Source organism: Denticeps clupeoides, chromosome 1, assembly GCF_900700375.1.
Source record: "Denticeps clupeoides chromosome 1, fDenClu1.1, whole genome shotgun sequence".
Lineage (NCBI taxonomy): Eukaryota > Metazoa > Chordata > Actinopteri > Clupeiformes > Denticipitidae > Denticeps > Denticeps clupeoides.
This window is the reverse complement of record NC_041707.1, coordinates 14,108,189-14,120,293: the sequence shown is the minus strand read 5'-3', so window position 1 is coordinate 14,120,293 and position 12,105 is coordinate 14,108,189. Positions and strand designations below refer to the sequence as shown.

Genomic DNA, 12,105 nt, shown 5'->3' with positions numbered 1-12,105 from the left:
AAAAATAGGGTGTCAAGGAATGACAAAACTTGTTCACATAATCACTTAATCATAATAAACGGCATCTGGAAGTTAAATTGCCAACCAGTCAAACAAGCATTGGATCATGATTGATCCTGAAATGATCAATTTAATTTAAATACAAACATTTACTTATATTAACTGGGAGAGATCAAACCAACATGAATGCATCCACTAATGAAATATGAAAATTCATTTGCTCCATTAATCATTATGTTATTTGAAGGTTTTCAGTTTACGTAAAAAATGTGTGATGTGTCTGATTTGTGTATCTAAGACAAACAACTACTAAACTCTTGATGCTACATTCATAATTTTGCACATATTGAAGTTAAACTTGAAATCCTGCCTGTAGAGTTGATGCAAGACACTCCGTCATGGTCCAGAGTGAGCTCGTCGTCACAGAAACACACCGTTCCCTCCATGCTTTCATGGCACTCGCCCGACTCACAGTGACTGCAGTTCTGCACCTGACTGATGGCGACTTCCCCGTCCCCCTCCATCACTGCTCAGAACCAGGAAGGCATTAGCTTTTATGCAAACAGGGCATAACGAATAGATGAAACTTCTATACATATCAGTCTAGACGCTCCACATTTCTATTTCAATATGACCCAATATGGGAAAACAGTAGCGCTGCATATGAGCATTGAATTCCAAAAGGGGTGGCAGCAGAGAAATAAATTCCCCCGAGTCGTCACTCTCGCTCCAGTGGCGCTCCATTACACCGCCGCCAAAAAGTAAAACAGCCTGCATGGAATTTACATAATTAGAATTTCGTCAGGGGACAGGGTAACGGGAGTTCGGTGGTTTGTTGCCTCGAACAGAAATCAGAAGTCTGAGATGAAACTGTATTAATGGGCACGGCTCTCCCTGAGAAGTTCTCGCGTCCGTCCATTCTGGAACGTCTGCTCCAAAAATCTCCACTCTCGCCCCAGTGGCCTTCCTCCCTCACTAATTTGACATGAGAGGCAGTGTCCTTTTTTCCGTATTCCCAGTCGCCATCCCATGATCCCACGCACTCCACTGCTTTTCAGCTTGAGTTATGTTATAGCCAGAACATGGACATCGGTGTGCGTAGTGTCTATGCTATCGACCACTGCTATTAATTGTTTTGTACTGAGTTGATAAGATTCCTGTAGAAACCTGCATCAGATATTATATCGATCTGCTCTTACATTTTGCAAATTACTCATTCATCTGATTAATTCTGCATTTCTGACACCTGAAATTGAGAAATTACTAATCTGAGCTCTTCGCTTACTCTGACTTGGTGCACTTTTAGCCTTACAATCCAATTTTTTTTAAATGCTTTTAAAATTATTGATAAAAATCTGAATTGTGACTGAGAATAATGACATGGGTGTCTTTGCTAGATTTGTTAACATTTTTACATTTTCTCTTAGAAGTTTTTCACACAGATCATCAGAAACTGGAATCTAAAACATATAAGGCAAGTCTCACAGACATCCAAACGGATGTTGCAGCACCTACTGGGTGCTGCCGACCTGCTTTTAATGAGTCCTGCATAATCATGCTTAATTGGCTTCTGTTGAGATTACTCAGGACCTTTATAATTGACCCCGGGGTGTCACAATTGTTTATTGTGCTGTTTTGTTTGTAATATGCATATTATGTACGTCTGTGAATAACATCTTAATTATATATTGCATTGTTTATTATTGTTGTTGATGTTATTAATATTTAGTATTGTTTTTTACATTGTCAAGATACATATGATAATGTTTTCTACATTAGAATTAGAAACAAATTCCTAGTGTGTGTTACTTGGCCAACAACTGTCATTCAGATTCTGACAAAACAGTGTTGTGACTTCTCACCTTTCAGGGGATCTAAGTACAGCTCTCCATCTGGGCTGATGAAGGACGAGCCATCCTGCCCGTCCACCCGCGGGTCATTCTCCAATGATGTGTTTCCACCTGCAGCAGCCAAAGGGCAACATTGCTGGGTTTTGTCTGAAAAGACAGCACTATTTCTTCTAAAAAAAAAAAAACATCATCATACCTCTGTAGCCTCCCCCTCCTCCTCCAGTAGTGCAGGCCCCACCACCTCCACCAAAGCCCCCTCTAGTCCGCCAGCCTTTTGTGTGGCAGTGCTGTCCACCCTGGCCACCTAAGAGGAGAGGTCGGCCACCCTGAGCAACAGGGGAGCTGCCGTTCCAGCCTCCGCCGCCACCTGAAACCGAATCAGAATGATGCTGCAACTCCCAAAACCTCTAACACACATACTCGAAATCAGACATGCAAAATATCAGTGATAGGGAAAAACTGTTTTAAAAATGAAAGCTGGCACAATATCTGACTCCTCGTTTCAAAAAATGGAGTGGCAGACAAGAAAACACACGGAATGGCCTACTTTTCTACAATCCTTAGTATCTACAATCTTAGTATCTGCAATCCTTGTATGGAGCCGTAGTTCAGAGTGCTGTGTAAAACAAGTACACGAGGATTCCGAGGTGGTTATCAGTATGCTGCGTGTTCTACCTGTCTGTCGGTGGACGACTGAATTATGGATACATGGATTCACACAATGGAAGATCCACCCTAAGTACATTCTGATGTCAAGTCTTGTTCCACCATGGTGGCCGTGATGACAAAGACACACAAAATGTTTTTGGTGGAGAGTGAAAAGAATGTCTATACTCTGTCAACCAAAAAAACTACATCAACATCTAGGTATAAAGACACTTTTGTGTCACTGTAGGACATCCCAGGACATCCCATACCAACAGATGGGTTTTTATCATTTAATACTCATTATACAGTGGTGTGAAAAAGTGTTTGCCCCCTCCATGAATTCTTTTTTTTCCATGTTTGTCACACTTTCATATAAAAAAAAATATGTATTATTAGTGAAATATAACACAAGTAAACAAAAATAAATTTTTTAAGTAAAATAAAAGAAATCGAGGAAGGGGGCAAACACTTTTTCACACCAATGTACAGAGAAAAAAAATGACTTGCGTGCTTCTTTGGTGTAATATCTAGGTCAGGATTATAGTGGTGCTAAACAGGAAAATGATCTGTAGCACTTCTCTTCAGGGAATGTGATGGTACATGCAAGGTGCACACACACCATTACAATAAGACACAGCAAATCACACTGGTGTTTTTTGGTGGTGTGTGACAGCTGAGTCACAGTGAACACTGCTTTGATTTTGCAAACTGCTTCTTTGTGGATGAGTGAGTGAGAGATTGAGAGATCTCCTGTCATGTGTCCCCTCCTTCCCTTCGACTCGCGAGCTCCAAATGAACCCAAATTTGCAAATCGCTAACACTTGCATCACCTCAGTTGGCGAAACATCCAGAAAAATACATAGGACAATTAAAACAACTAGACTCTTATCCTCCACTGAAGATGTGCACTTGCCAAGTCCCCAAACAAGACAGAAGGAAGAGCAGGTAGCTCTTCTCTGGGTTAAATGTAGAGGATTCATTACATTGTGCTGTTCTATGCTGTGTATTGACAAAACAATCTCTTTCACTTTCAACTGGCCCACCAGGTGGCACAAATTCAAGGGTGGGTGTGGAAACAGGGTGATTAGGACCTGTTATATATTAGGGTGTGCCCTCACACCCATCATTTGTTCACCGGGGTATGTGACGGCTTTTCCTTGTCTGCCATCTGGAATGCATTGTGTTTAACATCCCTTTTGTTTGTGTTTCTGGCCCATGTGCCATGTTAGTTCTTTTTATTAAACCCTCACTTCTTCACCCATGTCATGCACCTGTGTCTCCTCCTGACACAAAACATCACAATAACTCTTCAAATTCAAACTGTAATTGGGATTTAACTTTTGGCTAGTAACAAATCATTACAGAAATATACAATATCACATATTACATCAAAAAGATCAAAACAGTAATGAAATGTATTCTTTATGATCTGTGTAATGAATTTTATGCATCTGACAAAATATATTATTCATTTATATTATAAACATAAAATAGCGTATTGCTCTGTTCTTCAGTTTGGTGGTTCATCAATGAATGTTCCCGTTTCATGTTTTTTCCACTCTTATATCAATACTAAAATAGTGTGTAATTATTTTCATTCATTTTTATAAATACGAATTGACAACCAAGCAAGGTTTTAGAACCAGAAGACTAATGGATGTATGCAATTGCTACATTTCAATTAATGTTTCTGTTCAAGCTGAAAATTAAGAGGAAAAAAATATAAAAAAAAAACTGAACAATCTTGTTTTATTCCCTTGCTACAGCAGTAAGGATTATTTACCCATTAAGATCTCCCATGCTGATTAATTTCACAGCTACAAACTGTCATATCACCATTCCGAAAGCATGTGTGGCACAACCTCACTGGCCTCAAGGAAAATGGTCGCTGTGATGGGTGTTAAGATGCTGCACATTCTGTAACCTTTCTGCTCATTGTACTTTTCCAATGGAATTAAAAAAGGAAAGACACATCACTCTCCATTTTGCGACACAGAGGTATTGACAGCAACAAATAATGTTGGTTGTCTCAATTAAATGCTGTACTGGGTTCAACATAAAAATTGAGCTAATCACCAGTGTGGCCCAAGTTCGTCAAATGAAATGTGTCAAATTAATCTAAAAGATTAAAATGGTTCAATTATTTAAGTTAAGTCATGATTAAAAATACATAACCCTCCCCCCTTCCATTATCTTCAAATAATATTATTGCAATTAAAAAAAAGGAAGCATTATATTCAGGGTTTTACACTCTGCACATGTTGATGGTGTTTGCTGCACATTTCACAGAACTGTGTGCATCTGCCCTGATTATCTATTTGGTCTTTAAGCCTCAGGACTCGTGAGCAGATTCCTTTCGCATCCTTTAGAAGAAGTAAAAACACACACAGATGGTAAAAGAATCCCACAGGCGTTCACGGTGTTGTACACAAGTTGTGATCTCAGCCCGCACTGCGGCACCTCAGACAGTGAGCGCTCTGGCAGAACCCACAAGAACCGCTGAGTGCAGATCTGAAAGCGGAGAGAAAGACAGGAAGGCGTACCTGCTGCAAACGACCTCCCATTGCGACAAGGGACCCTGAGGTCCACGTCCATCTGCTCATCCTGGCTCAGTGATTGGCTGCTGTAGCCTCTTCCCCCGCCTCCTGCCGCGATGAGGAGTGGCACGTGGACGCCCTTCGCCACCTGTAGCCATAGCAACCACTAGTGTAAACATAATTTGCTGGTTCCGATGAAGCGGCGCATGGGCACAGTACCCAAATAATGAATGAATGTTTAGCTTTGCAAGCCTGACAAATAGTTGTTGGGGGAAAAATGCTCAAGTCACAAGTGCTTCCTAAAAACACTACTTGATCATTTTCAAATGCCAGGCAAAGCACATTAGTTCCTGTTCCTGGAACATAATTTGTAAATGCACTGTCTAAGGTGCTGAAATGTGCTGCCTGATTAATGCGTTTCACTTTAGGCAAAGTGTTAAGTATCCTGAACATCACTTATACAGTCTGCCTCATCCTCATGCACCTAAAACATATCAAAATGAATTAAATTGTCAACATTCATAAGTCACAGCTCAGTTTTAACCGTGTACCATTTTGTTCATAAAGTATGACACTGTAAACTCAGTCTTCAGCAAAACACTGAACTACACACTAAAAATTCCTCATGCAAATATATGAACTATCTACATGTAAATGACTGATTTGTGGACATTTGATGTACCTATTTATCTAGTACTCTGGCTTCTCTACCCACTTCCTGGATACTCCTAAACTGATATTTTTTCCCTCGATATGTGCTGAATTAGGATCAGATAATCAGTTACCTTTAGTAAAAGAGTTGGGTATTGGTTATGGGGGTCAATTGCAAATCTAAACATCGTGGTTGTAATATCTCCTTTTGAGCATCTTACTGGCTAATGCATCACTACAGTTATTCCCTGCAGGATGACAGTTCTACCTTTTTTTTAGACTTCTGTCTCAGACCTTTATGAACATGCCTGCAACAACTTAATGTATGCTATACATTACATAACAAAGCTTCAAACAGACAGATGAAAGTATAATAATCAAAATAGCAACAGGCAGAAACATCCGATTTCCTCTGTGCAACATGCACATGAACATTTGATTACCTTAAATACATAAGTGGCTCCCCCGCCTCCACCCCCTCCACCTCGGATCATTGTCGAGTTGGGAACTCGCTGCTCGTTGCAGATATTGTTGAGGGCGGAGTTATTAACCTGGAGATTGATGATAGAGATGATGAATGTTGCATATGTTGTCCATGACAACCTTTATCACTGTGTTTTGTGACTTTAATTGTGCAAAGACATTTTAGAAAGATAACAGGAAAGGACTGGAAAAACACAAGAGAAGACATCAGTCCCTCTTCTGGCTCACTGCTAATATTTACCAAGGAAATAAAAATGGAAATCCATGAAATTGGGAGCAATGGCAATGAATTGGACATGAACTCACATTGGGGCATGCGTCCTCCCCCTGCTGTCCAACCAGAATGTACAACAGCTCGTCCTTCTGCAGCATGAAGTCTACAGTGATGGCCACGCCATGTGACCTCTGCATTGCCAGCACACTACGACCCCCGGCTGCTCCGTATGCTGAGATCCTATCAGAACACAGAAACCAACAAACAAGAACCACTGCACGATAAATGCAGATCAGATGAATGCTTTGATGCTATTTCAAATATTTCTATCAATCCTTTATGTCAATTCGCGACCAAAGCCCCCACGGTATTATGATTGCTTACCACATCCCACACAATCAATTTCCAGACAGACCATGTCTCCATTCAGAATGAAGGACATGCACCACACAGAAAGGCAATTACCACACAGCAAACTACCTGAACACCGCCCTACTGAGAAGCTCTTCGTAGAATCTTTCTGAATCATTGTTGAAAGTAAATCAATTCTTTATGAGTGAAAGTACTGACACCCACAGGGAAGTAAAAAGGTACACCATGTTCCAGTTGTGTTAGATCTTGTTATTTCTACCTGTAGCTCGCTAACGGGGCATTTTGAAAACCATGTTCAGAAATATCTTAAACCTCTTTTGTCACTAATGACATCGGGGTCAGCTGGTGGCCCTTTAGGTGAAAAAATGTTGATAAAGTGCCCACTAGAATCTTAAAAGGTGCCCTACAGGCTGCCCTTCTGGTTGAAATGACTGTTTTTCCTTTGATATATCTTACTAAGTGCCCTTATAGTGGAGAACACATGATGTGGTGCCCTCTAAGAGCATTTACATTCTTAACTTGATATTCTATATGGGCATGATTTCAAAGAACCCGTTCCAAAGTGGAAAGAAGTGCTTCTGTGCCACCACTTAATAATTAAGGGATGTAAGGGCTTCCCATTTTGAGAATCCTCAGTAGAAAGGAATGGACAAAAATCTAAAGGATCGGATATTACAATCAATCTATTTATCACAGATGTGTAGTTGCCAAATCTGCATTACGCATTTCTGGTCAGGATACGGGCAATTTGAACTCATTAGAATTTTGGGTTAACATAGTACATTTAGGCACCAGTCACCAGGTAATACACCATTTGTACACAATTTCCCTGCAAACTTCAAAGAAGTAGTTGATTTATTGAAATTTGAAGAGATCTCACATTTAATGATACATACTTTGATTTCAAAGCTGCTTTAAGGAAAACTGTGAAATGTGGTCATAAATAGTACAAGAGTGCAGTTAAGAATGTAGACTCAAATGACTAATTAATGGAACTTTTCAGATGTAATTGTAAAGTAATTGTTTATTTTTTGTGTTAAATTGATTTCATTAGCTGCCCAGGGGTCTCTGACTGTCAAGCAGAAAGCCAGTTTCCCCTCTGATCCTGTGACAACCGACATTTGGGGCAACATCAATTATACAAAAACCCATTTTTAAAAATGGTTTACTGAGTGGTCAAACAACTCTGAGCAGGAGCTGGTTCCTCAGATGCTTTGCAATTTTAGGACTAAAGATAAATTCGGCACTGCAGAAATGCCTCTCATGCTGCTGAGGCAGCTGGAGGTCTGTTTAGATGAAAGTGTTTGCATCAGCATGCTGGTGCACGAGTCGCAAATCACAGGTAATTCGTGCAGGTGATTGTCCACACGTCCACTTCGTTCAGAGAATTTCACACAGTTTTACCCGGTTGTCCTGCACCTTCAGCATGCAAGAGATGACCTGACTTTTACATCTATTATTCCAGTCTTTTTTCCCTACCAGCACAACTTTTTCCTTCTCTGGATAAGGGCTACTTATGAATGCTGTAAATGTAAATGTAAAAATGCTTTGCTCAGTGGCACCTCGGCGGATAGGGATTCGAATCGGCAACCTTCTGATTATGGGGCAGCTTCCTTAACCTCTAGGCCACCACTGCCCCTAAACAACAAGGGCTGGAGATAAATAGGATTAAATATAATAGTTTATATAGAACATGGAACTGGATTGAGCAGGAGCGGTCATCCCTGTGTGCTCGTCATCTTGTCTGAGAATCCATCCAGCCATTTCAGCCTCTCTGTCCCACATCCTTCAGTCAAACACTCGCAGCGAAAGGAAGAAATAAGGACGTTTACCGTGTCATCCTGCCCGTTCAGTTGTTCCCGATTTACAAGTTCTCAGAGTCTGCGTCAAATTACCTCTTCTCTTACGTGTCAGCACCATTAGCAACCTGCTCACCCTGGGTACTATCTCAGCAATTTGTTAAATGACTTTGGAAGTGCAGGTTGTTTTCACATGGCCCATTGTTTGATGCAAGGCAATTATCTGATTGAACCAGGCCAAGTCGATTTTATCCGAGGCTACGTGCTGTAGCTGGAAAGAATGATTTCTTAGGTAATCAAGTGGTGAAATGATGGCTAAGCTGCCCCCTACTTCATCGTATTTCTTTTCTGAGAAGCGGGGCTGCCCAAACCCACTGACTAATTGTCGGAGATCACATCATTTGTTTGACATTATGCTTGAGGCTCCATCAGAGGAGATCATTAGCTTCCATGTTGGCCTTGGTTGCTTCACAAACTTGTAAATATTAAGTATAAGTATTTTCTAGAACTTGTACATTCACTTATACTCCTACAATTTACATTTACAGCATTTATCAGACACCCTTATACAGAGCGACTTCAATCAGTAGTTACAGGGACAGTCACCCTGGAGCAACTTAGGGTTAAGTGTCTTGCTCAGGGACACAATGGTAGTAAGTGGGATTTGAACCTGGGTCTTCTGGTTCAAGTAGGCCACCACCTACTTTTGTCTACTTTTGTCCACTCTAGTTTAAATTTTTTTCTCAAATCACACTGAAATCAAATCGACTGTCATGCATGGACTTTGTACCAAGCAATTAACAATTTATTAACATCTCTTTATTGGACCCTTTGACATACCACTGTATGCTTCCGGGTGGGTGTAGTCATGTGCACTTACCTGTATGTCCCCATTTTAGGGACTCTCCATATCTGGATCCCTTTGAAAGGCCCTTTGGTCTCCACAGAAACGTTAACGTTGCTGTAATGATATGCGTTGCTGCACTGTATCGGGGTTGGCCCGTCTGGTCCTGAGGCCCCACAGGTGTGAAATACCCACTTCATAGCTGAGTTGTCCATGCAGAGATGAAGAGGAAGATGAAAGAATAGGGGAGAAAGAAGAGATTGTGTCATTTGTGGCGAATGGGTCATTTTAATTCATAGCATCATAAGATTGGAGAATATTCATTCATTCATTTATTTTTGAAGATCTGCTCTGCATTCCATTCCAACATCATCCAAATGAAATGTGGATTACCACAAGGCCTGCGCTCCGTCACCACACACAGGGCCTCGTCTCATTACCACGTTCCACTTCAGGGGAACTTTGTCTGGGATAATGGTGACTAACATTACTCCTCATTAGCCTGGTAATTCTGTGTTACTGGTGCGGACGAGAGCTTTTCGCAGTCAAATTAGAGAGATTACTTGTCTGCCGGATGGAAGCAGCAGTGCTGTGGCCCTCTAAATCCAGATTTCGGGGATTGAGAGACACTGCGGGCGCTAAGCTTGCAGTCGACACGTGGCTGGCCACTGCAGCAGAGATGCCCGTGCTGTATGAATTGCTAACCCCAGCGGTTTCAAAGCGGCTGTGTTTAAAGCTAACCTTGGTGAATCCTTCTCTTCGACCCTCTCAGAAGTTTCTGAACCAGGCGAAAAATCACTGCTGCTGGTTTGACAGGGCTGAGGTGAAAGCCCCCGTTGATTTATGATCGATATTTTATCCCTCCCCCTCCCTCTTTATGCAAAGGAGGCCATAAAAGTCTTCAAGACCACAGCCCATCCATCAGGTCTGGACACATACTACAACGGCAACCAGTTCTGCAACTATAAATCCCGTACATTTACACATTTACAGCTTATTAAAGCAGGAAATCAATCAGGAGCCTGTCTCAGCATTCATCCGAGCGCTGGAGTCTTAATGGAGAGGAAAGCATCTGGGCGCGTTTGCGCCGGGATTTGTTTTGCTCAGCCCTCTCCAGAAAAGGCTGTGTTTATCCTCCCCTCTGTGGATAAACTCCACCTTCCACAAAGCCAAATCGCGCCGCCATTGATCTCATTTCCTTGCCCGAGACGATTGACACAGGCACTATTTTCCAGCGTGCAATGTGAGAGCCCTTCCCATCCCCGGGAGGCTAAATGAGCTCCATTCGCTCGCCTCCTCTCTCCCTGCGCCTGGCATTTACCCGACGAAGCGGTATATCCAGCGTACCCCACGCGCTTCTATCAATCTGCCCACAATTTTTTTTTTTTTTTTATTAAGATGTGCTCCCCGCAGTGAGGAAGTACTGTAATAAGAGTGAATAGTGATGGAGGCACAAATCACACGAGCATATCCCCACACACGCTCACACACAATAATCTCAGATGAGTGTCACACGTCCACAATTGCCTACTGCTTTGAGCAGGAAAATGATTGGCCTATACCAAATCGCAGCCATTACAACCAGGTTAACCCTGCTATAATGACGACAAACAAAATTATAGCCATAATGGTGTGAAAAAAAAAAATTCGACCCACATTTTAACTACAGCCAAAGCTTGTCATAATTAAATACAGTGCAACATTATTTTAGAAATTATACATAAACATAAACAAACACCATAATTAAATTCTGTCTCATTGGCGTCCACGTGACGAGCACATCTGTACTTTCCTGCAGAAGTTTTACCTGCGTTCTTCTATGTGTTGATCATAGATAGATCATGTCTATGTCAGTCTTAGCCTGCCTTGTTGTCAGTCGCCAGCCCTGTTTCTGTTCGACCCCATGCTTTACTTTACTTTACTTTTGCTTTACTTTAGCAGACGCTTTTATCCAAAGCGACTTACAAGAGGAAGACACCAGCAATTCTCGTTTGATTTCTATAGAATCTTGAGTTTACAAACTAAGAGCCCTGATAAGGCTCAAACTTGTCAGCGAGGAGCATGCTCAGAGATTGTTAGGTGCTAGACGAAGAAAAATTATAATGTATTTATACATTTTTGTATTGTTTGTGCAATGTGTACGCATGTGCGTGTGTAAGTTTTAGATTTGTCTGTAATATTTTTTGAACAAGAGGGTTTTCACCTGCTTCTTAAAAGTGGTGATAGTCTCGGCTAGTCGTGTGGAGGAGGGCAGGTTGTTCCACCAGCCAGGGACAACAACGGAGAACAGAGATGATTGGAATCGGAGACCCCGTGAAGAAGGAATTTTTAGTCTCCTTTCATTTGCCGATCTGAGAGAGCGTGCAGGACTGTAGCTAGGTAGTAGTGTGTTGATGTAGGAGGGCGCAATTCCATTTACAGCCCTGTAGGCAAGCATCAAGGATTTGAACTCAATGCGAGCAGCTATGCCATCTTGCAGAGGTGGCCTAGCGGTTAAGGAAGCGGCCCCGTAATCAGAAGGTTGCCGGTTCGAATCCCGGTCCGCTGAGGTGCCACTGAGCAAAGCACCATCCCCACACACTGCTCCCCGGGCGCCTGTCATGGCTGCCCACTGCTCACTCAGGATGATGGGTTAAATGCAGAGGACAACTTTTACTGTGTGCACGTGTGCTGTGCTGCTCTGTATCACAAGTGACAATCGCTTCAC

The 12,105-nt window shown here is 41.9% G+C and overlaps 1 protein-coding gene across 1 annotated transcript in view; it reads right to left on the bottom strand.

The window, feature by feature from the left end:
* alk (ALK receptor tyrosine kinase) overlaps positions 1-12,105 on the bottom strand; it is a 296,482-nt gene that overhangs the window by 13,807 nt on the left and 270,570 nt on the right. Inside the window, exons 12-18 of the mRNA XM_028997359.1 lie at positions 9,435-9,600; positions 6,476-6,623; positions 6,130-6,237; positions 5,042-5,183; positions 2,047-2,217; positions 1,863-1,961; positions 371-526 (exon numbers count right to left, since the gene is read on the bottom strand). Coding sequence (XP_028853192.1) covers positions 371-526; positions 1,863-1,961; positions 2,047-2,217; positions 5,042-5,183; positions 6,130-6,237; positions 6,476-6,623; positions 9,435-9,600 — 990 coding nt within the window. The remainder of the gene's footprint in view (positions 1-370; positions 527-1,862; positions 1,962-2,046; positions 2,218-5,041; positions 5,184-6,129; positions 6,238-6,475; positions 6,624-9,434; positions 9,601-12,105) is intronic.